Source organism: Martes martes (assembly GCF_963455335.1).
Source record: "Martes martes genome assembly, chromosome: 11".
Taxonomy (NCBI): domain Eukaryota; kingdom Metazoa; phylum Chordata; class Mammalia; order Carnivora; family Mustelidae; genus Martes; species Martes martes.
Genome location: NC_137899.1, coordinates 71,072,653 through 71,099,539, shown reverse-complemented (window position 1 = coordinate 71,099,539; position 26,887 = coordinate 71,072,653). Strand labels below are relative to the sequence as shown.

At 42.6% G+C, this 26,887-nt stretch overlaps 1 protein-coding gene across 1 annotated transcript in view; it reads left to right on the top strand.

The window, feature by feature from the left end:
* Positions 1-25,965, top strand: part of DOCK4 (dedicator of cytokinesis 4) — a 422,803-nt gene extending 396,838 nt beyond the window's left edge. The window contains exons 43-53 of the mRNA XM_080818711.1: positions 8,076-8,252; positions 9,124-9,207; positions 12,210-12,329; positions 12,667-12,788; positions 13,115-13,235; positions 14,268-14,349; positions 14,506-14,615; positions 16,897-16,969; positions 18,718-18,831; positions 21,955-22,016; positions 25,335-25,965. Of these exons, the coding sequence (XP_080674837.1) occupies positions 8,076-8,252; positions 9,124-9,207; positions 12,210-12,329; positions 12,667-12,788; positions 13,115-13,235; positions 14,268-14,349; positions 14,506-14,615; positions 16,897-16,969; positions 18,718-18,831; positions 21,955-22,016; positions 25,335-25,772 (1,503 nt within the window). The 3' untranslated portion in view covers positions 25,773-25,965. The remainder of the gene's footprint in view (positions 1-8,075; positions 8,253-9,123; positions 9,208-12,209; positions 12,330-12,666; positions 12,789-13,114; positions 13,236-14,267; positions 14,350-14,505; positions 14,616-16,896; positions 16,970-18,717; positions 18,832-21,954; positions 22,017-25,334) is intronic.
* The last annotated feature ends 922 nt before the right edge of the window (positions 25,966-26,887 follow it).

The following is a 26,887-nucleotide window of genomic DNA, read 5'->3' as shown; positions in this document are numbered from 1 at the left end:
TTTCTTGACATAAGATATCAAGTCAGCATTCACACTTCACCAAGGGTCTGTTTATTTTATGAGTTTTGGTTTTTTTTGTCATTTGTTGTTTGAATTCAGATCCACATAACGGCTGTACATTGCAGTGGGTTGAGAGGTCTCCTAAAGTTCTCTTGATCTATAGGTTCTCCCTGAATTGTGGGGTTTTTTTGCCTTGCAATTTGTAGACTGAGCCTTCGGGGTAATTTAACGTGTTTCTTTGTCCCTATATTTTTTTGTAAATTGGCAGTTAGATTGAGAGGCTTGATACAATGTTGTTATTTTGGATTTTTTATTTTTATTATTTTTTTGCAAGAATACTTCATAGATGGTGTTACATGCTTCTGGTTGTCTCCTTCTTGTTGCTGTGTTGGCAGCCACCGATGGTGATGGTCTTACTCTATTAGGTATCACAAAATGGTGCTATTTTAGCATTCCCTTTTTGTTTATTCATTGGAACACTTCTATAATGAGAAACGTTCCCTCATCCACTATGTGATTACCCTGAGGTATAGCAAAGGAAGGATAATATGCTACAGAAATAACCAGAGAAGTTTTTGTTCATTTGGTTTTGTTATTAGTATCATTAGTAATTCATGGATTTATGTTTTTTTTAATCCATTGCAGCTATTACTCTTATTAATTTTTCAAGCTATTCCATTTTGCCCATTGGGAGCCTCTTCAAATTGACTTTGGAGTCTTTCTGATAATATCCCAGTAGTTGTTACAGAGCTAACACAAAGAACTGGGTTGTCAAATCAGATGTGGGAATCAGCAGCAAACTTTCCTAATAACTTTAAGGCAGTCAGGAGCCTCGGATGAAGTGGAGAGACATCTGAGACCTCAAGCCTTGTCCTCCAGGTCTGTCTTTCCCACATCAATAATTATTTGGAATAGATGGAGTCTCCAAGTAGGAGTCACGGGATTCCTCGTCCAGGGAGTACATTTAAATTACGAAATATTCCATTTTGTACTTCAAAGAGTTATAAAACTTTTCTGGGACATTCTGTAGGAAATCATGTCTCCTGGCTTCTGGGTGTTATTAGTATAAGCAGTTTTCACTGAGGACACAGATACTATCTCATCCTCCTGACAATTTGTGTTAGTATATTTACTTGAAGGTTCAGTTGACAAGGGGATAAGACCCAATCACCTGCCTTGTTTTCTATCCCCCAAGGATATTTTCTCCTCCATTAAAGAGAGTGAATGAATCACAGGCCAGCTGCTTTAAGGTCTTCCTCCCAGCTGCCTTCCTGGCTTAGTGGGATGACTAGATACTCCATGCTCACTCACTCACACACCCCCTACCCCAGACCTTAAAACAACCATTTCTCCAATGACTCCTGCATCTTTGTAGTGGAAAACAAGATTTAAAGATCACAATCTGGGGACTAGATGAAAATAATTCCTCAGTGAACATCTTTTTACACAATATTTTTGTACACTTCTTTGACTGTCTCCTTAGAATAATCTCCCTAAAAGTGAATTGATCTATTAATGAGTCCACAATTTAACCTTTGATTCATGGGCCAACAATGGCATGTACCACCTTGTGTCCTGTCTGGTGGGGATAACTGTTCTTGGGAATACCCATTTTCCCAACAACCCTTCAACACTGGGTGTTGTGTTATTTTAATCTTTCCAAATAACTGATAAAAAATGATCATACTAGGGTTAATTTTTCTTTTTGGCATTTGTTGAATGCTAGATAAGAATATATATTTTTGGTACATCTGGGTGGCTCAGTTGATTAGGCACCTGCCTTTGGCTCAGGTCATGATCCCAGGGTCCTGGGATCAAGTCCCACATCAGGCTCCCTGTTCAGCAGGTCATCAGCTTCTCTCTCTCTCTCTCTCTCAAATAAATAAATAAAATCTTTTTAAGATTTGATTTTATATCATTAAGGTAGAGGTCAGTGATTCATCCATCTTATATAATACCCAGTGCTCATTACATCATGTGCCCTCCTTACTGCCCACCACCCGGTTACCCCATCTCTCCACCCCGTGCCCCTCCAGCAAACCTCAGTTTGTTTCCTATGATTAAGAGTCTCTTATGGTTCATCTCCCTCTTTGATTTCCTCCTCTTTTATTTTTTTCCTCTCTTCTCCTATGATCCTCTGTTTTGTTTCTTAAATTCCACATATCAGTGAGATCATACAATAATTATCTTTCTCTGATTGACTTATTTCCCTTAACATAATATCCTCTAATTCCATCCACATCGTTGCAAATGGCAAGATTTCACTTTTTCATGGCTGAGTAGTATGTGTGTATGTATATGTATGTGTGCGTATACACACACACACACACACACACACACACACATATACCACATCTTCTTTATCCATTCATCTGTTGATATATATGTATGTATTACATATGTATTACATGTATATCACATATATCACATATGTATCATATATTATGTAATACATAATACATATATACATAATACATAATATATATGATATATATGTAACACATATATATATTACATACATATATATCACATCTTCTTTATCCTTCTTTATCCATTCATCTGTTGATGGACATCTGGGCTCTTTCCATAGTTTGGCTATTGTGGACATTACAGCTATAAACACTGGGGTGCAGGTGCCCCTTCGGATCACTGCATTTGTATCCTTTGGAACGCTACATTTGCGTCTTTGGAATAGATACCTAGTAGTGTAATTGTTGGGTAGTAGGGTAGCTCTATTTTCAACTTTTTGAGGAGTCTTCATACTGTTTTCCAGAGTGGCTGCACCAGCTTGCATTCCCACCAACAGTGTAAGAAGGCTTCCCTTTCTCCACATCCTCACCAATATCTATGGTTTCCTGACTTGTTAATTTTAGCCTTTCTGACCAGTGTGAGATGGTATATTATTGTTTGGTTTTGATTTGTATTTCCCTGATGCCAAGTGATGTTGAGCATTTTTCATGTGTCTGTTGGCCATTTGTGTGTCTTTGGAGAAATACTTGTTCATGTCTTCTCGCCATTTCTTGATTGGATTATTTGTTCTTTGGGTGTTGAGTTTGATAAGTCCTTTATAAATCTTGGATACTAGCCTTTTATCTTCAAAGACATTTGCAAATATCTTCTTCCATCTGTCAGTTTCTTTTGGTTTTGCCGACTGTTTCCTTTGCTGTGCGAAAGCTTCTTATCTTGATGAAGTCACAGTAGTTCTTTTTTGCCTTTGTTTCCCTTGCCTTTGGGATGTGTCTAGCAAGAAGTTGCTGTGGCTGAGGTCACAGAGATTATTGCCTGTGTTTTCCTCTAGGATTTTGATGGGTTCCCATCTCACATTTATGTCTTTCATCCATTGGGAGTCTATATTTGTGTATGGTGTAAGAAAGTGATCCAGTTTCATTCTGCATGTGGCTAATTTTCCCAACATCATTTGTTGAAGAGACTGTCTTTTTTCCATTGGACATTCTTTCCTGCTTTGTCAAAGATTAGTTGACCATAGAGTTGAGGGTCCATTTCTGGGTTCTCTATTCTGTTCCATTGATCTATGTGTCTGTTTTTGTGCCAATACCATACTATCTTGATGATTATAGCTTTGTAATAGAGCTTGAAGTCCAGAATTATTATGCCACCAGCTTTGGTTTTCTTTTACAACATTCCTTTGGCTATTTGGAGGTGTTTTCTTCTTCCATACAGTCTTTTCTGGCCTGCCACATCTCTGTGGACAGGTCTGCTGCCAGCCTAATGTTTCTACCCTTGTAGGTTACAGACCTCTTGTCCTGAGCCACTTTCAGGATTTTTCTCTTTGTCTTTAAGATTTGCAAGTTTCCCTATTATATGGTGGGATGTTGACCTATTTTTATTGATTTTGAAGGGGGTTCTCTGTGCCTCCTGGACTTGAATGCCTGTTTCCTTCCCCAAAATAGGGAAGTCCTCTGCTATAATTTGCTCTAGTATACCTTCTGCCCACCCCACCCTCCACTTTCCTCTTCTTCTGGGATCCCAATTATTCTAATATAGTTTCAGTTTATTGTATCACTTATCTCTCGATTTCTCCCCTCATGATCTAGTAGTTATCTTTTTCCAGCTTCTTTATTATCCATAATTTTGTCTTCTATATCTGCTAATTCTGTCTTCTGCCTAATTCTGTCTTCTACTAACTACTAGGATAAACGTATCCTAGTAGTTAGTAGCTCCATTTTTTATTGCCTCTCATTGATAGCCTTTTCGATTTTGACTTGGTTAGATTTTAGCTATTTTATTTCTCTAGAAAGGGATTCTCTAGTGTCTTCTATGCTTTTTTCAAGACCAGCTAGAATCTTTGTAGCTGTTATTCTGAACTCTAGTTCTGACATCTTACTTATATCCATACTGTTTAAGTCCCTGGCAGTCAGTACTGCCTCTTGTTCTCTTTTTTGAGATGAGTTTTTCCATCTTGTTATTCTGTCCAGAGAAGAATAGATGAACAAGAGAACAAAATACTAAAATGGCAACAATGACCCCAGAGAAATAGATACTAAACAAATCAGAAGAGAGCTGAAACCAAAAAAGATAAAATAATAATTTTTTTAAAAAAAGAGAATATAATCAGACAAGTGAACAGAACAGAGCAATACACTATATCCTTAGTGTATTTTGGTCTGTTTGTTAGAAGAAATTGCATCCCAAAATTGTAAAGAAAGAAAAACATACATATACAAAAAGAAAATTAAATGCAACAAAAGTACAGAATGTAACTCTGAAAATGAAAATTTAAAAAGATTTTTTAAAAGGAGTTGATAAAGTAGGAAATTAGTGGGAAAAGGAAAGAGAAAAAAATTAAAATTGAAATAGTAAAGAATCATGGGGAAAATACCATGAATTCTATATACTGTTTTCCCCTACCACTGGAGTTTTGCAGTTCTCTGTGATCAGTAAACTTGGTCTTGGCCCCTTCTGGGGGAGGGGCCTGTTGTGCTGATTCTCAGGTCTTTTTTCCCTGGGCGGTATTATACCACCCTTGTCAGTGGCCAGGCCAAGTAAGTGGCTCCAGACTTCTCAAAGTGACTTTTGGTCCCTGAAGGCTTTCTGCGCCGGCTTTAGAGGATGAGAATGAAAATGGCGACTTCCCAATCTCCAGCACCAGAACCCAAAGCTCAGGGTGCCATTCTGCAGTGCACTTTCAGGGAAAAGCAGTCACTCCTGTCTCCCTGGTCTCCACCCACACTCCGGGCTCACCCAACCTGTGACTGAGTGTTTCGACCTCAGGTATGCGACCCCTTTTCAAGTCTGCAAACCCTGCTGACTCCTGTGATACGTACTTGCACCACTCCTCCCCAGGGGAGGAAGGGGGTTCTCACCACAGTTCTGCTGCTTGCTGGGCCCCTGCTCAGAGAGCAGTCACCAGACTGTGCTGCTGTTTGCGGTATATGGCAGCACCGAGCTCATAGCCCACTCCTAGGCTTGCTAACTACAGCCGGCTTCCCTGCTCCAATGCCTGGGAGCTCTGCCCCACTGGTCACCCGATCTTCCTTTGACTCCGGGGATCCTGAGACCACACTCTTCCTCATAGGATTTTGCCCTGCTTTCAGGCAGGGACGTCCTTCACCATAGCAGACTTCTTAAAGTTCTGATTTTGTGCTCACCTGCTATGTCACTTTCCAGTAGCTCCATAGGCTTCCCCTCCCCCAGTTTATTTTCCAAAATATCCCCTCAGATTTGCTTCTCAGCACCTCCTATCTTGCAGAAAGTGGTCGCTTTTCTATTTGTAGAATTGCAGCAATTCTTTTCTTAGATCTCCGGTTGAGTTCACAGGTGTTCAGTGTGATTTGATAGATAACTAGCTGAATCCCTGGGACCAGAGGAAACTAAGATCTCCTACTTCTCTGCCATCTTGGACAATTCTCCCATTTTGTTTGCTTTTTAAATTTTCTTCATATTAGTAGAATTTGAATTTGTAAAAATGAGCATGATTTTTTTTTACCATTGGCCAAAACACATATAAAATTTTCCATCTTAATTATTTTTAAGTGTACAGTACAACAGAGTTAACTATGTGTGCATTCTTACGCAACAGCTGAGTTTCATCTCACAAAATGAAAACCCTATACCCACTGAACGTTTCCCCTCTTCCTCCTCCCCAGCCCCTGCCAACCGCTGTCCTGCTTTCTAAGATGTCTTTTTAACTTTCAGTCCATCCAAGTCCTCAGCCTTTTACTTTCTGGTTCAGCTTTTGTGCTTATAAAACAATTGTTTATTGTCATAAATAGTAAATACCCACTTGCCAGCGCTCAGTCAGGGAACATTGCTACTAGCACCCCAGAGGCTTTTCATGTACCCCTTTCTAGTGACAACTCGCTCCCTTTCTCTTACGTCACCACTGTCCTCACTTTTATGGTATCCGTTTCCTTCCTTGGTTGATCCTCTAAGTTTGTTTCTCTGAAAGAAGTCAATTTAGTTTTGCCTGATTCCAAACTTTATGTAACAGTATCATAGTGTGTATATTCTAATTTGGTTCTGTCACTCAGTATTATTTGTAATGTTAGTCCAGGTTATTACCTGTGACTGAAGTTTGTTTGCATTGCTAGGTACTATTCCTTTGTGTGAACATACCACAATATATTTATGCATTCTCTTATCAACAGACAGGGATTTTTGAGACATTTATGACCATTTTTGTACACATATTTTCTTCACACACATCTACACACATCTCCTATTCCACTTTTTTTTCCAGATATATGCCTACACAGAACTGCATGTAGGACCATGAAATATAGTAAAGAAATCATTAACTCTAGTAGATAATGCCAGGCTGTTTTCCAAAGTGATTGAAACGATTTGAACTACCAACAGCCAAAATTGAGAGAGTCTAGTAACACATTCTCACCATCATTTGCTGTTGTCCTTTTTTTTTTTGTCATTTTGTGAGTGTTTAGTAGTATATTTCTGTGGTATTATTTTTGTTGTTGATCACAAGGTTCTACACATTTTCATGTATTTACTGGCCATTTGGATTTCTTTCTTTGTAAAGTGTCCATGAGGTGTTTTGTTCATTTTTTTTACTGGGTCATTTGCTATTTGCCAGTTTATTTGTTTTTGAGAGTTCTTTATATATTCTGGACATAGGCTCTTTGACGGTTTTATATGTTATAAATATCTTCTCCTTTCTGGCTTATCTTTCCTTCTCTTCATATTGTCTCCTAATGAATGTATAATCTTAATTTTGACATAGTCAAATTAGTCTAGTACTTTGCAGTGTTGTTTGAAGATGATGTAAGTGACCTTTAAAAATCTAATTTGTTTCCTTAACTGAAAAAAAACAATATTTAAATGTGCTTATTGTAAGCTTGAATTCTTTACAGCTAAGAACTTGGCAGACCTTCTCTTCGAAGAGAATGTCAATGACAGTAATGGCCACAATGTTCAACATTTGAAGAACACTTTCATCATTTTCACATTTAGGTTCCCCATATAACCTAGAATTTTTAAATCATTGTAATTCTGTTTGGCTCTTCTTCAACAAATAGATCCTACAGCATATACGATTATCTTATTTTCCATAACTCCCAACCGAGTACCATCCTGTGCCACCTTATGGTGCTGTTATATGTGCATATGGGGTCCATATGGGCATATGTCCCATCTTTCCAACTGGGCTGAAACTCCTTGACATCAGAGGATTTGTAAATGCATCTTTGTATCTCCTGTGATGCTCTGCATTAAGTAAGCAACTAAAAAGGTGATAATAATATGCAGGGCCCCTGAATATTTAGTCCTTCAAAAGAAAAGAAAAATGAGTTTTAACAGACATGAGATCCTCGGATTTTCTTTTAAGGATTACACGGCTTGTTGCAGTGCTAATATAGGGTTGATGGTTGTTGATTATCCCTGCCACGTTTCAACCACTCAGTATAATCACCTTCACTTTCCAGACCTTTGAATGAACAGCTGATTTGTCTTCCACATCCTTGTCTAGTCTACTGTATGGCCCCTGGTGGAGATACTGATTGGAGCCAAGGGCAAACACAGATAATTCAGAGCATGGATAATCTACTTTCTTCTTAAGTGTCACAAAAGCCAAAATATGTTTATGTGCATTTGCTTCTCAGGTAGAAATGAGTCCTCTGGAAAATGCAATTGAAGTGTTGGAAAATAAGAATCAGCAGCTGAAGACTCTGATTAGTCAGTGTCAGACAAGACAGATGCAGAATATTAATCCCTTGACCATGTGCCTGAATGGAGTTATAGATGCTGCGGTTAATGGTGGAGTTTCCAGGTATCAAGAGGTAAGGATTAGGTATTGTTGTTTGAAAGTTTTTAAATTGATTTCTTAGGGCCTCAGAAGTCTTTTTTCAAAATAAATACACAAATCCCCATGCTAATATAGGGTTACAATTGACACAGAGTTCTTGGTTAAATAGAGGAAACAGATAGTCATTTGCGATGCACACTTAGTTAACACCATTTTCCGATACGTGGTATTTTGAGGATAAAGTGTGTGTGAGTGTGTGTGTTTTCTTGGATAAATAAAGTGATCAGGTTATCAAAATTACTTAATAAATGTCAACCTTAAACCATTTCCCTGACCAAGTAGGTTCACAGGCATAGACATGTCTGATCTTGTTTAGAAGATACTTTAAACGGACTTTTCATATGGACATTGGGGAGGGTATGGGCTATGGTGAGTGCTGTGAAATGTGTAAACCTGCGATTCACAGACCTGTACCCCTGGGGATAAAAATACATTATATGTTTATTAAAATAAATAAATTAATTTAAAAAAAAACAACAACAGATTTTTCATCTGCCCTTGTCGTTTTAAACAGAAAGCCACAGCAGCCTGGAAGGTGAGAGGCCACCATTTTTGTCGCACTGAATCTTAAAGCACTTTATTTTAGGATATAATGCTTATTGATTTGGATTTGCTGTTTGCTTGCTTGACCAAAGATACTTATTTACACAATTGCTGCTCCCCCTTAAACAATCCTTTCCTTGTATTCCTTTTCTGACCAGCTGCCCACAGTAGGAGTCATTCCTCCTGCCCTACAAATGTCATTGACAGTGGTGTTTCTTCCAAGATGCCAGGCCTTTAGAAGCAGCTGAGTCTTTCACTTTTTAACTTTCCTGAAGTAAACTGACTCTCCATTTTCTTTCTAGGCATTTTTTGTCAAAGAATATATCTTAAGTCACCCTGAAGATGGAGAGAAAATTGCACGGTTAAGAGAGCTGATGCTTGAACAGGTAAGCTGGGGACAGAAGCTGGTCACCTGCTCTTTCCTGCCTAGATATGCATGGTTACCCAGAGACCCATCTCCCTGGTTTTCTGTATCAGTGTTCTAAAAAAAGCGGTCAGCCAAAGGTTATAGATTCATCTGTAATGTATTTCAACTTGCTCATTTTCATTTATACTCTCCAGTTCGATGCAAAAATAAATTTAACAGTGAGTAAATTATGGCAGCCCCTTATGACAGACAATTTCATGTAGTCTCTTGGAATACTGTTTGAACATTCTTTCCCTAAAGGCTTGCTGCAGGCTTGATGCCAACTTTTCACTCAAAATTTTGGGCTCATGTAAGTTCAGGCCAACTTAAAATAAATGAATAGGTAAATGAATGAGGGAAGGAATGAGATTCTTACTTAAGTGTTCCAGTGAAGGGGCAATCAATAGACTTTGCTTTAAGACAAAGACTAAGCCTATAGATGATAGGATATGGACAAAATAAGATAACAAACACATCATTTTCTATTCCAAAAAAGCATAGTTTATTTTTATTTATATAATTCCAGCTAGCACAAAGAACTAGAGTAATCTCTTGCCTGCTGTGTTCCTGCAGCTAGCTCTTGCCCTGAAAATGGTTTGAAAACCTGAAGTAGGAGACATGATAGTCAAGAGGCTGAGTTAAATAGGAAATAAGGACATTTAACACTCATAAACAGTGGAATACATATGAAAAAATGTGACCAAAGCATCTCCTTCTACTTGATAATATCAAATTAATAAAAAAACAAGGCATGCCCTTTTGGGTAAGAAAATGATGAGGTTGGATCTGATTTTCATCACTTTATGCTCTGCAGGCTTAATCCACAGAACTTAATACTGGGGAGACAGAAGTGGCCATGGACAGGTACCATGGCTGGAAGAGGGTCAGTTATGCAGCTTCTGGAAAAGAGAAAGGAGTTACTTTAAGGTGACTGGCAAGGAAATCGAGAATAAGTTAAGTTCTCGATGTGACCCTGCGGCTCATGTAGATACTAGAAGTGAGCAAGTTAGTTTATCCAGTTCTTAGGATCATGGAATGACTGTGGCCTTCGTTGATATTCAAAAATCAGTATTTAACCTGAGCACAGTCTCTTGCGAGTCGCTTGCCTCACTGCAGGACTCTTACTTGATGTTTTCAGTCTGACTGAATTCTTTCCCCAGCATTAAAATTAAAAGGGCCAAGAAGACTCTCAAGAAAAATAAAATTGGGAACTTTTGTTTCCTCCACATCCTGTCTGATGTTCATAGGGCCTTGTGGAAAGAGCCTTGATACAGGAGACTTTAGATCTCTGTCATAGGATAAGCGGTACAAGTGACTGCCATGTGACTTTGGGCGATCACACCATCTCTTTGAGACCACAGCAGTGGGGGATTAGGCTAGCCGAGGCCACCATCGTCGGCTAGACCTCTGTGAGGTGATTCAGATAAACTACCTGGGGGCCTCGGAGATGCTCTGCCCTAGTGGCTCTTCCAGAAAGGACTTGTTGAGCCGCTGTTGGGCGTGGTGGCCATCGACAGACACTGTTGGTGCTCCGGTCCTTCAGCCATTGCCTCAGCCGCCGAATGCCGCCTGGCCCAGCATCACCACCTTCCTGGCTGTCCCACATCCAGCGACTGAGGAAGAAACAGACAGCCCAGCCATCTGGGCCCAACACAGCACAGCTCTGACAGCCTGGTTGAGGCCCAGAGATCCCCTGGTGTGGGCAGAGGCTGACATGACTGCCATGTTCTCAGATTCTTTTTAGTCAGTCCTGCTTCTGTGCCTCCCTCACACAGACAGTGATGCCGGGTGACTCCTCAGTAAACATCCTCATCTCCATGCCAGAGTCTACTCCTGGGAGAACCCAACCTTCAACGTGATTTGGACAAAACAGAATTTGCCTTTTAGCGAGTATTTAAAAACTGGATTCCTACCCTTGAGGTCAACTCTTCCACGCCCTTTTCCCTTCATCAGACCTTCCTTTAACCCTCAGACATCCACTCCACCCTCACTACTCCCCCCCCCTTTTCTTTCTCACTCCTCCCTTTAAAGGTGTCCTTGAGGTTTGAGGTATTTTTATCTTTATGCAGATATGCTGGCGGTGGATAGGGGCTGCCACAGTCCTGTCCCCCTACAGAAGGTGCTGGGCGCTTTAACCCACCAGGTTCAGTCCTGTTTGACCTGAGCTTTCAATCTTAAATCTTCACAAGATATAAAGATAAAACCCAGTGTGATGATGGCGTGATTTGCTTTCCTCACAGTCCATGAAATTTGTTTTTCTGACCACTTTAGTACTGGGGTATTTTTTTAAAATGTAAAAGGCAGCTGACACCGGAGGAATTAAGCAGTATTCATAGTTATAAGAACAAAAGAAACTTGAATGTTTGTGTTTATCTCTTTTGGGACTTCACCACTGGAAACCCCCCCCCTTTTTTTTAAGTAGGAGCTGCTCCTTATTGTATTATAAGTGAACCAGAATAATCGTTCTTTAACAAAAACAAAAAGCATAGAAACTACGATAGAATTTCTGTTCCCATTTTACCTGCATGTCTTCCTCAACAAATTTTGGAAATCTTGGTGGGGGGGTGGGGAATGGATAGGCACAGCAGAACCTGATGGAAGAGAAAGAGTATGGTGGAAAAAAGAGTGTCATCCAAAGAAGAGATCCCTTGGGGAGCAGCTCCTTCCCAGTCTTGTGCAATGTAGACGGGGGCCAAGCGACACATAAGTGCTTTAAAGGGTTGTTATTCCAGATCTAAAATATACAGCAAAGAAACTTTGGGTAGCAGGAAAATCAGAAAGACTTCAGTTTGAATCTCCATTTGTCTATTAGTACATGCGGGATCGTTCTGATCCTCACCTGTAAATGAAGGATTGCTCCTCTGTGGGGTGGAGAGGATTAGCTATAGCATATGCAGAGTGAATGATACAGTGCTTGACCCCTAGCAGGCACTTGGTGGAGTTATTCATTGATGTGGGGTTTTTCCTTGTCTCGTTCTCAAGGCACAGATTTTGGAATTTGGTTTGGCCGTGCACGAGAAGTTTGTACCTCAAGATATGAGACCCCTACACAAAAAGCTGGTCGACCAGTTCTTTGTGATGAAGTCAAGTTTAGGGATTCAGGTACGTACCCAAAGTGTCCATAGGGGGCAGTCTGACCACTGCCGGTTTGCTTTTTGTTAGAGGGACGATGAAGTATCCAATAGTGACATCTTTTGGTTTTTCTACCAAACTGCACCATCTTAACATGGAGTCCTCCAGTATTAAAATTTTGCATCATTTTCTATTTGCCCTGTTCAACTTTTATGAGAACAAAAAAAGGGCGAGAAAGCTTAATAATACCAAAACTTAACCTTTTTAAACTTACATGAAGATTTCATAACAATATGCTAAAATACCTCACAAGTTATTTTGCCCCTACGATTGCTCATCTAAAATATTTCCTTCACTCCCTTTCTAGGAGTTCTCTGCTTGTATACAAGCCAGTCCAGTCCATTTTCCTAATGGAAGCCCCCGCGTGTGTAGAAACTCAGCCCCTGCTTCCATGAGTCCAGATGGTACCAGGGTAATTCCTAGACGCAGGTAAGTCATATTCTGAATTATCTTACAATTTGGCATCCCCACAAGATGATCTGGAATGATTCTCTCATTCTTTATGGCACAATTTGTCAAATACGCTATTTCTTAATGAAATAATTAACCCGCGAGGCAGCTGCAGACATCTGTCACTGGTAACACAGCAACAGCATGAGAAATAAATAAACTCAAACATTTGATTATATTGAGGCAAACAGGAGACGACAAAATGGGATGTATATTTTTTTTCCTTTGGTTTTATACCACACCAGCATGTGATAAAGTACAATTCAGAGACTGAGTTAATGACCATTTTTTTTCCCCCAAAACAGCCCATTAAGTTACCCAGCTGTCAACCGATATTCTTCCTCCTCACTGTCCTCACAAGCTTCTGCTGAAGTAAGCAATATTACAGGGCAATCAGAAAGCTCTGATGAAGTCTTTAACATGCAGGTACTTGATTGGCTTTTTAATCGTCTGGTCGTGTGTATTCCTTTTCTGTCTCAATCATGAGAGTTTCTGTTCAGTCTGCTGAGCTCATGAACAGATCTTCGAGCAAGAACGTTGAGTTAAGGACAAAGCTTTAAACACTCTTACTGCTTTGTTGGTCTCTGGACCCTCCAAAGAGGTTTCTCCCAAAACTGCCCCCTCCACTCTCAGAAGACGTGAGCAAGAACGGGAGAGCCCAGGGATGCTGTGCAGGGTTGGCTTTGAAACCTGCCTCTGGTTTGCGTCTTCAGTTTGGGACCCTGGGAGCCTGTCACCCCACACTAGCTGCCTCTTAGCCTTGCTAAGTGGCCTTTTTGCTTCATAGTACATGGTTGAGAGGGCCATTATAAAATTCCTCTACTTCTGTTCCTGTCAGAAAAATATAATAAAAAGATTTTTACTGAAGAAACAAAATAAGGACATTAAGGTAACTCCTGCCACACAAAATTCTATTCAGACCCTACTAGAGTATTTACACTGATTAGTAAGAAGCAGCTAAAATTTCCCTCACCGCTGTCTTTAGAAAAGGGGTATAGCACCTACTGCCAATTTATGCCTTGAGCACATTTTTGAAGAAAACAAGAAGGTGTCTTCTGCTCTTTAGAAGCATTCCCCTATCTCTGTGGCCTCAGCTGGGAGTCCTTCCGTGTGTCCCTTAGTCGGCAAGGGCACTGCTACCTGCTCCTTGGTCCCAGTGTGTCCCAGAAACTAACGTGAATGTGTTCCTTTGGCCGGAGTCAAAATCTCAGATTTTTTTTTTTTTGGAGTATTTTGTTTTTAAATCTCAAATTCATGATTAATTCAGACAGGCTTCCTTATCATTCTGAGATTTTTCTCTAGTTCTAAATGGCCCTTTGCTTTTCGTTTTCATTTCGTTTTGTTCTGGTTTGGTTTTTGGCTCCTTTAAAAGGAAAGGGCAGGGATTTTGTTTTCAATATGTCCGTGTTGTGTGGAGTCTCTAAGCCGTGGGTGATAACAGTTCCTGTGTATTTGCAGCCAAGTCCATCTACCTCAAGCTTGAGTTCGACTCACTCTGCTTCACCTAATGTGACAAGTTCTGCCCCATCGAGCGCCAGAGGTCAGTGGCAGGGTGTGGGGTTGACTGAGTGTGCCGCGTGGGAGCTGTGGCCCTCAGGTTCCTGAAGGATGGCCAGTGGCCATGGCACACAAGCCCTGTCCTCTGGGCAGGTCCCACACCTCACCCTGACGATCCTTTCTTTCCTTCTCTTCCCAGCTTCCCCCTTGTTGTCTGACAAACACAAACATTCCCGAGAAAATGCTTGCCTATCCCCGAGAGAGAGACCGTGCAGTGCCATCTACCCAACACCTGTGGAACCTTCTCAGGTAGTCCTTGGGGGACGGAGATCCTAGAAAACAAGCCGATGTCTGGAATCGCTTACATATCTCTGCAGAAAAACCCTGTACCTGCCAGAGGCAACCAGATGGGCTTTGTTAGACAACAAGTCGGTCTGAGTGAAAAGTGAACCTCTGTTCCATGCCTGTTGTTCACAGTTTCTGTTGGAGCCATATTTCTGATACAGATACATAGGTTGTTGCCTGAGCAGTCGAGCGGAGCGGAAAATGGGAAATGATTCTTCCCTCCTTGACCTAGCTCTCTAGTTCATTGCTGCTATTTAAACAGGACAAGGGGGTAATTAGGTGAATGAGCTGGAGTGTCTGTGTGTGTTTGCGTGTGTGTACCAGGAATTTCAAGCGACTTTCTCCATTAGCCAAAGACCCTTGAGAAACATGATCCGTCCAGCAGCCTTTCTTTTGGCCGCTACCTAGTTTGAGAGAGCTTCACTTGATTCCTCTCTGAGGTACCCAGGAGCACAAGGACAATTTCCGTTCACCTTTGCCATTCTCTAATGTGTTGAGAGAAAAGCAGTTGGGGGCCCAGGCTTTCCCTGTGCCCCAAGGAGTAAAGGCCCATGGTCCTCAGCTCCTGCCAGGACTTGATTTTGAAGTGATCCTGATGTAGAAAAGATGTTAGGGTTCAAAGCCAATGGCCAAGAACTTTTGAGACATCTTTGGTGCAAAAAGATGATTTTATTAAAGAACAGGGATAGGACACATGGGTAGAAAGAGCTGCCCCCCAGGGTCATGAGGAGTGGCCCATTATAGACTTTCAAGTTGGGAGGGGCTTAGGGAATAGCGTAAGTCTCTAAGGAATTTGGAAGCAAGGTTTCCAGGACCTTGAGGGGACTAGCTATTGTTGGGAAAAGGTCATTTATTACCATCTACTAAAACCTGAGTCATGAGACATTCAGATGTATATCGGTGGGCGATATGCTTGTGGGATGATTGCCAACATGTATCTGTGGGGGAGGGGTTAGAGATAAAGGAAGTTTCCAAAAGAATTGTTTTATGTTAAAGTAGACTTACAGGATCCTGGGGGCCAGGGGTTGGGGGAGGGATTAGGCTAGGATTGCCTTTTGTCCTTAGCAAAGTGTCAACATCTAGGCAGTTCAGTCGCTAGAGGAATGTTCCTCTGCCTATTTCAAGGATGTGTCAATGGGCTGTAGGTAGTAAGGAAATTTAATAATTTTTCTTCTGCCTTTGTTTCCCACATCCATCCCTCTTAGTCCAGGTGAGGGCAGGGCCAAGGGCTCGGCTCTCTGGGCACTTCAGGGGCTGTGAAGGGTGGTTTCCAACGTGGAGATTCTTGGGTAGCCCTGCATTTTACCGGTGATTTGGGAATAATTTAGGAGCGGAGAACAGTACTCATTTATGTTCCGGCTAATTTTTCTGTTTTTCTACACCACCCTGGCAGAAGTCTGTAGCTGCATCTGGAAATGGATGAGAGCGAGTGGGATGTGGCTTGATTGGTTTATCTTTGCTGATTGTGTAATCTTCCCGAAAGCCCCAGGATGCCTGCTCTGCGCAACACTGCTGTCTCGCAGAAATTCTCTCTGAGTGCGTTTGGCTGAACCAGCTCACCAGTTTTCCTTCCCTTTGTCACTTGCTGTTGCAAGGGAATTTCACACTTTGTTCCATCTGCTCCAGGAGAGCGCGTGTTGCCAGCATGGGGGACTCTGAAAGCCTTCCTTGATTAGCCTCCGGCTTTTCCGCTTTTGGTAAAATGTGAAGCAGTGTGTCATTGCCAAACCCCCGATAATACACATTGCTATGGTGCATCTACTTTTAAGGTCCTGCCCTTTTTCTTTTAATGTGTTAGGTGGAACCATGTAAAACTGGCATCTTCGTGGGTTAAAAGCCGCAGAATATTGTCCATTTCGTGTTTTTAACCTAGGACCGAACACATGTCCATTCACTAGAGATTTTTTGAGCTAATATCTCTTAATTCTTATGTTTCATACTGCCAGTCTAGCGTTCTTATTTATAAAGAGCACCATAGCTTAACCGCTGCTGTTTTTTCCTCCATTGTATTATGAAAACTTATTTACCACTTACATTTAAAATTGAATACAAACTTCTTAAACCTAAGACTCTTCTCCCCTTTTTTCCTTAAATGTAATTAATTCTTGGTTCCCAGGCTCATCATGTACCATATAAAAATTATTTTGAACCAAAAGTTTCAGTTATGAGACAATCATCTCATTTTCTAGAAGGTCTCCCATCACGGCATAGTGCGCCATAAAAACAGACTCTTGTACTTTTGCAGAGGCTGCTGTTTAATCATATTGGAGAAGGGGCCTTGCCACGCAGTGACCCGAATCTTTCCGCACCTGAGAAAGGTGGGTATAAAGCCAGCCCCTTCATTGGCCCGCGGCAGGTGTAAGGCTTTGTTTTGTCCTCATTTTCTCCAGTCTATTGTGTGTCTTTGTGGAAGGCAGATCTCTGGATCTTTAGTGATCGGGACTAATTTGCCCTTCAGGGGGTTCATGAAAGACAGTCTTTCCTGATGCGTCCTTTCAAACCTGTTTTCTTGTAGAATTGAACAGCAGAATCTGAGCAAGTTAGGAACCCCTCAGTTAAATGGCTTTTGGGGTCCCATCACCAAGGCAATGCCTATGCTCCCTGAAACAAAGCTGTCAAGGAGGCAACTTGTTCTGCACAGTGAAAATAGCCCCTTCCCAGATGGATTCCCTGGTCCCACCCTTTGTTTCCCTTACAGAGCTCGCTCTGCCAGTTCATCTGTTGTTTGTGGGGACTCCTATACTACTTAGGAATTGCAATCCAGTGCATAATGGAGTGTGCCCTGCCTCAAGGTCACACAAAAAAATGAGAAACCCATGCATAGCCCTTAATAGCTAATTAGCATCGGTCTGTGCAACACGACAGGAGATGAAGAGCAGATTCAGTGTGACTCCCTCCACCGTGAGGGTGGGGGCCGGCAGCAAGTCACCCATTTGCCTTGCGCGGGGTCAAGCCTCAAAACTCGGAGTGGTCCTGTAAGCCCAGGACTCGAGTCGCTAATGAAATGTTCCTGTAAAGTGCACTTTAATTGTCCTCATTAAGAGCTAAACTGTATTGTCCTTGGACGACACGGATAGATTAACATTAAAACTTTCCTTGGGAGATGGTAGCTGAAATGATTTTAAAACACAAATTTTGCTTTAATGTTACATGTCGAATGTTAATCTTTGCCTGGAGAGCTTAGCATTTTTCTCAGCCCTTCTACCAAGGAAAACCACAAAGCCAATTTAAAATGAACTGAGAAAAATTAATTTTTAAGAGTGGTGATTCCATCCCCCGAAATTAATGTGGTCATTTCGAGTAAAATGTTGAAATCCCAGCTGTGTCCATCAGATGGCAGTGTCTGTACAGGGAGCAAACCACTAGCAGTCTTAAGACTTGCTTTTGGAAACCTGATTTCCTAGCAGCTATTTATAATCTTGTGTGTCTTGCCCTTGCCTCTAACAGGAGTTGTTCCATATTTCTGCATCTTACTGAAGCATGGAACAGACAAATTTAAAAAAAAAAAAAAAAAAGAATGATACAGTCCATATTCCAAATTACTTTGTTTTTAGGACATACTTCAGTCTAATGCATTGATCTCAGGAACAGGGGTCCTTTTGCCAAAGAGCTGGTCAACGGGATGGTGTGGTTCATCCTGCCAGGTAGTTGAAATATTAGCCTATTACTGTCTTCCCCCTTTTTGGGTGCCACTTGTCCAGAAGTTTCCACTAAAAACTGAGTTATAAAATAATTCAGCGACTGTGTCCTCCCATCTGTTATCTATTATCTAAACACATTTGTAATTCTCAGCAAGATTCCACTGTTCTCTTGTGGAGATCTGTAGTTCTGTCTGACTGCTTGAGGGGAAATAAACAGACACGCTAGCACCCAATTAAATGTCAACTACAACTGTGAGGTAGAAAATTAAAGGTTTAGTATTTAGGAGGTTTTGGGGGGTTTTTTGTTTTTGCTTTTTAATCCAGTTGATCTTTTCATTCTGGATAATTCTGACTTTCTTCTAAGATCTCAAGTGTTCGAGGGGCAAAGTGGACCATGTGTTTTTAGCTGTGTTATTCCCTTCCAGCTGTGAATCCCACCCCTAGCAGCTGGAGCCTGGACAGTGGGAAAGAAGCCAAGAACATGTCGGATAGTGGGAAAATTATCTCTCCCCCTGTCCCTCCAAGACCCACACAAACTGGTGGGTATTTGAAGCATTTGAACAGTCACTTTTATAAAGTAACTTTTATGACTACTCCAGCTTGTCGTGAATTCCTCAGAGAAAGGTAGGCATTTGGTGTCTGAGGTAAAAACCTGAGTAGTTTAATTCATTCACAGTGTTTTCCTTCTTTCCTGGATTTCTTACTACATTAAGTCAGACTGTACTCCGTTCCTTATGAACTCCATAGACAGATGTTCTCCTGCTAGGCACCATCCTTAAAATTTGGGGAGGTACCCCAAGCTTTGCCAAGCCCTTAGTATTTTCTCTGTCCTTTGCTTGAACCACCTCATTCTTATCAACCTCTGCTAACTCAGCCACTTCACTCTTACTCGGGACTGATGCCAGAGTTTCACATGGCCCCAAAATAGGAACTGACTAACTGTAACTTTGATAGGCTTGTGGGGAGCAACTCACCTCACGTCCATTGCTATCCTTTGTGTAGGGAGGTCTGTATCCAGGAGTGAGTGAAATTTCTCAGGGTGCCTGGGTGGCTCAGTCAGTTAAGTGTTACACTATTGATTTCAGCTCAGGTCGTGATCTCAGGGTTGTGGGATCGAGCCCCACATCATGTTACATAGGGCTCTGCGCTCAGTGATTGCCTGAGATTGTTTCCTACCGCTGTGCTCCTTCCCCACACTTGCCTTCTCACTTGCATGTACACACTTTTTTTTTTTGACAGAGAGACACAGCGAGAGCAGGACACAAGCAAGGGGAGTGGGAGAGGGAGAAGCAGGCTTCCTGCTGAGCAGGGAGTCTGGTGTGGGGCTCGATCCCATGACCCTGGAATCATGACCTGAGCCAAAGGCAGATGCATAATGACTGAGCCACCCAGGTGCCCCTAAATAAATAAAACTTTTAAAAAATGTGAGATTTCTCAAGGGGTTGATTCAGGGTACTGCAGCCCTTCAGGTGATGGTTTAAGAAGCAAATTCTTAGGCTCAACTTAGAAGATCTGAGATCTGAATCAGATCAGAACATCTGAATCAGAAGATCACCATTTCCAGGGTAAAGCCCTAGAATTGGTATTTTACCAAACCCTTCTAGATTTTGAGAACCACTGAAAATTCTTAAGAAACTTTATGAGTTTATAGCAATAATAGACCCCCTTTCCAACTGAATAAGCCATTCGCTTGATAACCTTGATATGGTACAGTCTTTAAGACCTCCTCTGCTGAATCTGCCTATCTTGGTGATGGGGAGAGTCTTTTCAACATTTGCACACATCTAGAGTAGTTCTGGAGTTTACAAATACAACTGGCCCAAAAGCAAAAGCAAATATGACATTTTCTTCCCAGATTTTTCAGAGTTGCTCATTCAGGTTCCATTTGCTGTATTTTAGCATCTCATCTTTGTTTTCTTTTTTTTTTACTTTTTTTTTTTTTTTTAAACAAACTGTGTGCTACCCAGTTTGTTCTATACTTGTCAAAGCTAAAAGTCACCAACGGGTTTTGAAAAGCATGTGAGATTTTTCAACAGAACAAGAAATAACTAGGCTTCATCGATAACCCACATCCGAATACCACTGTGGCCCGAGATGGTTAAGACTTAATCAGCCAAGTAATTTGTATCTTATTCATGCTGTACATATATTCAAGGAGTCTCCAGTTTAAACTGGTTGTATCACTCATGTCAGAAACTTGAAAAGCTTTTTCAGATGAACAACAGTACTGATGGTAGGTAAGAGCCTAGGCCCAGTCAAACTTGGAGGCAAGGATACTGATGGCACTCTTTTAGGTCTCTGGGGGAGAAGGCCTTTCTAGAAAAGCTCTGTGGACAGACTATGGCTGCAAGGGCTGCTCTGGAACCATGTGGTGCAGTCACGGAATGCCCGGGTCAGGAGGAAGAGGAGCCTATGCTGTGGTAAACCTGGACCACACACAGTGGTGGCAGTTACACAGTTCCCAGTCAGCACTCTGTGTCTCCGCTCACACAGGATTTTCTTCTGTCAGCCCCCACCGCAACCCACAGGCTAACACTAACACCGGTGTTTGAGAGTATCAGGTGCTGCACACCCCCACGTGGCCACAAAGGGCCACTCCCCCTCGTGTGCGAGCACCCAGAGCACACAGGTAACCTCACCTCTCCCAGTTTCACCTGGAAGGGCTGCCCTCCCTTCTGCACTGATTGCTCCCCTGGTCTGTCCTCACGTCATCATCTGTGGTCACTGTCGCTGGATCTGTAACTGTCTGTCTTTATTTCCTCCAGCCTCTTTCTAGTTTTCTTAAGAGTTGTAAACCTCACTTTGGCAGCTGGGAGAAGGGCAGCTGGTCACAGAGCAGCAAACCCTGAGCTCAGTGAAACCTCTGTAGGTAGAATTGGGAAATCTGGCTTACCCTCCTCGTGTTGGCTGTGTCACGGCAGCTTTCTGTGTGCGTGGTTGTGTTCCAAGGGGCTGGACCTGACCTCCAAGCACCCAGAGCAGGGCCATCGTGGGCTGCATCCCAGCTGTATTTCTAGGAAACCCAGGGGGAGAAATAGAGAAACAGCACTTCTTTGCTGTAATGATGACATCCACAGAGCACCACCCCCACCCCACCCTGCCCCCCACCGCCCCAGGACAAAGGGAAGACCTGAGTACAAGCATGAAGGGGAGAAATGGAAAACTTCTCACTTCTTGTTTGGATGTGGCCAAGGGTTTTCTGTTTGGGGAGTAATGGATGTGAGGGCGGGGGGCTGGTGTCACATTATTCTCATGGACCCCTTCTAACCTGCCTAGGTGGCATGAGTGTCCCCATTGCTGCTCAAAGTCGGCAGCTATTTTCCAAAGCCTCTCCCTGGCACATCACACCTAAAAGCACCTTTTGAAACAGATCAGGCAGTGGGAAAGCATGTGGGCTTCTGGAAAATGGGACATTGGACCAGTTCGCGCTCCTGTCACTTCTGTATAGCATCATGTATGCGCTGGTGACTTTTCACTAATTCTCCCGTGTCTTGGTGAGGAGTCTGATTCGGACAGGCATCATTTAGTTTCTCCCCTATCCCCACCTTGCCTAGGAGGTCTTTAGGCACTGGACCATCTATATGGGTTTGTACACAGAAGGCAAGTGCAGCTAGTGAACCTTCTGGTTTTTCTCAATTCAAAGCATTCTTCTCTGTTTACAGCTTCACCAGCAAGACATACAACGTCAGTGTCCCCCTCACCTGCTGGGCGATCTCCGTTGAAGGTACAGACTCATATTTAGACTCAGGCTAATGTGAGACTAGCCCCACATTCCTTCTTTCCTTACGATTCATCCATGGTTCATCACTGAGCTGCCTTCATAGGTACAGACCAGGCAAAGAACATCTAGAAAAGGGGTGAAGGAAGATTGGTAAGAAAACAGGCTTTCCTTTCAGGGAACCTCCTCCATCAGTGCAGCCCTCTGTGTTCAGGTTATTAGCCTCATTCCCCAAATAGTGGCAATGAAAATATATGGACTAGAATCTCCGTATACACTGAATTAGGAAAGAAATATGGTCCCACCGACTTTCCTAGGATGTTTTCAGTCTGGCCTTTTGATTTCAGGGACATCAAAAAAAAAAAAAGAGAAAGAAAAAAAAATTTAAAAACTCAGCCATCAAACCCAGTAAAGGGTCTCCTGGGCCTTTTTGCTTCTGTCAGCGCCAACCATTTGACAAAGTCAAACCCAATTTTTTCTCTTCCATGTTTTATACTAACGTTTTCATTTACATTTGAGATACATACTTGATCATGAAAAACAAGGCAGTAAAAGGAGTAAAAAAATTTCTAGGAAACAAATTGAAAAGCTTTAAAAGAGACACATTTAAATTGATAGGTAAACGTAGGCTATTTAACATCTCTAAACATACAAAATCCCTCATGAAGGTAAAGAATAATATTTAGTCTCTATCCAAATTGAATCAGACTGGCTGCAGGGATTGTCAATACCTATAGACACTGGTGTTCAGAGCCACTGCACCAGAGGCAAATATGGGGTTGAAGTGGGTGTTAAAAGAATGATTTTGAATCTGAGTGAGGATTTACATGCTCCGTGTCCTTTTTGTTGAGAAGGTATTTCTCAGTAATGTGAAAGAAAGAGACAAATTAGCTTCTAAAAACACACAGGGGCAGGTCGTGATCCAATGCATCTGTGTTGCTAAGGGTAGTTGCTGATAGAAACTGAGATTCTGGAAAACAAAAGCCCCAAAATGGAGAAAATTGCAAAGAAGTGTGATTTCATTTGCATTGCCAACGTTTCTGATGTAGAAATTTGCTGGAGAGTGCAAATTATTTGCTAGTTTGGTTTTTTGGGGTTTTTTTTTGGCGGGGGGGTTGGTTGGTTTTTGGTGGGGGGGGGGGGGTTTGGTCCTTCTGCAATGCAGCTGTTAATCATAACATACCCGTGACTGCATTAGCTTGGGCAGCCGTAGACTGTCACGTTGCTGTGATGGGAAAGGAAGCAACATGATGTTTCCATATCTTACATTTGGCCTTACTTGCAAGGAGCTCCCACATATTGCTATGCAATTAACATCTGCATTTTCCAACTTGATTTTGTAGAGTAGTAAGATGGCAAGTCTATGAGACTAATTCTGTAAAAAGAACTGAAGGCATGAAAATATTCAAGCAGGTACCAAACAGTCCCGTTTGGTAAGGTGGCATATGGTTTCTCTCTCTGCAGAGCTGGTGATGTTCTTACTGGCCAGGGGTAGCTCTGCAGCCATATCTACACAAACAGGGTTTGGAGAGAAAACAAATGGCATATTTCTGTTATGACTCCTGTGTTACATTAGGGGGCACAGTGCTACCAAGTTACGAACTTTGCTAAGAGTAGAATGCAGTTTGTTGCCTTAACTCAGTTTTTTCAGCAATTAAATGATGGAGTTAATCCTGTGGTGAAGACTGAGCTTACCTGCCTTATTTAAACTTGCAGTCTGATTTTTGACAGTGAACAGCAGTGAATTTGGATCCCTTAATTGGCAACACTTTGTTTTAGGCCCCTGCTAAATGAGTTTGTGTCTCCCAGCATTATTTTGTTTAAAAAGAGAGACCAAGGTAGAGTTAGTCTAGGATAGCGTTTCAGAAATGCTCTCCATAGGGTATAGTTTTAGAGGCCATTACACAATAAATGAAAAAGTGGTCTGTGGTCAGCTAAGTTTAGAAAACCCTAGGCTAAGGTGTCCTTTCATTTTCTTGATTGTAAGACTTTAACATGCTACTATGCTTTGAATGCACCCAAGGAGTACACAATATGCAGCATTTCCCAGTAGAACCCTGCTCTCAAAGAGCATCACTTAGGACTCCTTTTCCATAGGACACCAGTTGGGGAATTAGCAGATTTAGATGCCAACAGAGTAGACCGCTAACATATGTGAGCAAAGGAGGCTGGTAGAACACAATGTGAAGACCAAAGTAAACTGAAGAATTCATGCCCCATCTCCAGGGGAAAGCCCCTCTGTTTCAAAAGATTGTCCCCATTAAGAGAAAGCAAGCCATTGTTGGTAGAACGTCTGTTTTTTTTTTTTTTTTTTTTTTTTTTTTTTACGTAATGCCAAAAATATTGGGGTTTTATGAGAAATCTTCCTATTTTACAAAATTGGTAACCAAGTCAGTTTCTTTAAAAACATGCCAGAAGAAACAGGTCCCATTTCAGTCTAGAGCCTGAGAGGAGACCGAGAGGAGCCCGAGAGCTGTGCGAGTGCTGCTGCTCAGCTCAGGGGTCAGGAATGGGAGAGAACTGAAGAGCAAGCCTAGGGCGCCTCACTCCTCCTCTGGAGGTCTTTGGTAGGCGGCCCACCCAGGTCAGACTGCTCCGGCTCCTGTCCTCCAGTTCTGCCCATCCCTGCTGAGCTAGAAGGGGAAAACAGCACCGCGGGAGCTTTCTGTTGTTTCTGCGGGTTCCCCATCTTTCAAATGATGGGGCTAATTATATACCTCTGAATCTTCTTCCTGATTACTTTTAGCTTCTTTCTGCCCCGAAAAAAGTAGAATAGCCAGCAAGGTGAACGGAGGGGATTGCAGGTGAATGCCCGAGGTCCATCTTGCTGCAGAGAGGACGCGGCCTCCGATCTGAGGCTGGGTGTTTGCATTAGTCCCACGGCAGGGCTGCCAGAAGTAAGCGCCACAGGGTGGGCGGCTTCAACAACAGGGATGGATTTCCTCACAGTTCTGGAGGCTGCAGGATCCAAAAAGAAGGTGTTGGGAGACTTGGTTTCTCCTGCGGCCCCTCTCCTTGGCTTGCAGATGGGCCGCCTTCTCCCTCTGCTTTAACGCGGTCTTTGCACCTTTGGGGCCTCTCTACCCAAATTTCTTCCTGTAAGGACACCAGTGAGATCGGACAAGGGTCTACCGGAAAGGCCTCACTTTTAAGGTACCCCCCCTCCGCTCCCACCACCTTCAAGGCCCTGTCTCCACGTAGAGTCCCGTTAAGAGCGCCGGGGATGAGGGCTGGGGTTCAGGGCAGGAGGCTCGCGGGCAGCCCGGGACAGTATTGATGACTCTGCCGCGTCTCCCCTCCGGCTTTTCTCTCGCCTTCGAGCAGGGCTCCGTGCAGTCTTTCACCCCCTCTCCGGTGGAGTACCACTCCCCAGGACTCATCTCCAACTCCCCGGTCCTGTCGGGCAGCTACAGCAGTGGGATTTCTTCTCTCAGCCGGTGTAGCACCTCGGAAACCTCAGGCTTCGAAAATCAGGTGAACGAACAGTCGGCGCCGGCGCCGGGGTCGGGGCCGAGCTACAGCGGGCCGGAGGAGCCGGGGCGCAAGGAGAGCAAAACGCCGCCGCCCTACAGCGTGTACGAGCGGACTCTGCGGCGGCCCGTCCCGCTACCTCACAGCCTCTCCATCCCGGTCACGGCCGAGCCGCCCGCGCTGCCCCCCAAGCCGCTGGCGGCGCGGCCCGGCCACCTGGAGAACGGGACCCGGAGGACTGAGCCCGGCCAGCGGCCCCGGCCCCTGCCCCGCAAGGTCTCGCAGTTATGAGTCCCTTTGCTGGTCCCGGGCGACGACGCTGCGTCCTGGCGGTTTACAAGAGAATAGGCAGTAGGACGAGGAGACATTTAGTGTAGGCACTTTAATAACTTACTCAGATTTGTCTTTCAATGAATGGAATTAACACTTGCTTATTAATATGTTGCACAATATTAAAAGTTACTGATCTCAAACGCCAGATGTTACATGAAGTATGGCTGACTTTCCTTACAATGTCTCTCGTTTGAAAGTGGTAAATAGTGTTAAAGACTTCTTTTGTATCTTTTTATGTTCACCTTTTTTATATAGTTTCATCTTAAAACCAGTAGGCTATTGTCGAACAATAGGGCGCGTGATGATGTTGTATACTTTTTACTGAATACTTGATACTCCGAGAAAGCTTACTAAAGTCAATGCACATCCTAACACAATGATCCTTGCTTTAGAAGACTTCTGTACTTAAGAGGAGATTTCTGGCTCTTTCTGTGAACAGACTGATCAGTGCACACCAACAGAGTTACCAGTTAAAGCAGGCTACTCAGACAATATACTTAAGGGGTTGCAAGGACTAGGACGCAAGTTATTTTGTTCCTGAAACAAAGTAACTCTTTAAGGTTACTTTTGACATCTGACCACCATCTACTGTCTTAAAACTCCACCTTTGTGAATCGGTTGGTAAATCCTTTAGTACCCTGACATCATGGCATCTACTGTATTTCTTTTCAAGGTGCAATTTACTTTCAGAGTTCCAATCGGCTAGATTAAGCAAAAGACCCCGGGAGAAGTGTTTACTTGAATCTTGTGCTTCCGTACTTGATAGTTTCCTCTGCAGCATTTGTCATTGAAGAAGAGCAGATGTTCACGTGTTAAATAGGCACAAATTAATGTGTCCCATTAACAAGAATTCAGGAATCGATACAGGACAGTATTAAATCAATAGCGTAAATGAAGAAAAAAAACCTTGGAGAAAATATATTAGCATGATTAAATGGCAAAAGGACTTTCAAAAGGTAAGGGCATTAACTTTCAATCCTGCGCCAAATAGAATATTCTTCACAACTCTCCAAGCTCCTACCAGAGCTTGTCTTCTTGGCGGATCCTGTTTTTTGAAGGGTGAGAAGGCTGTA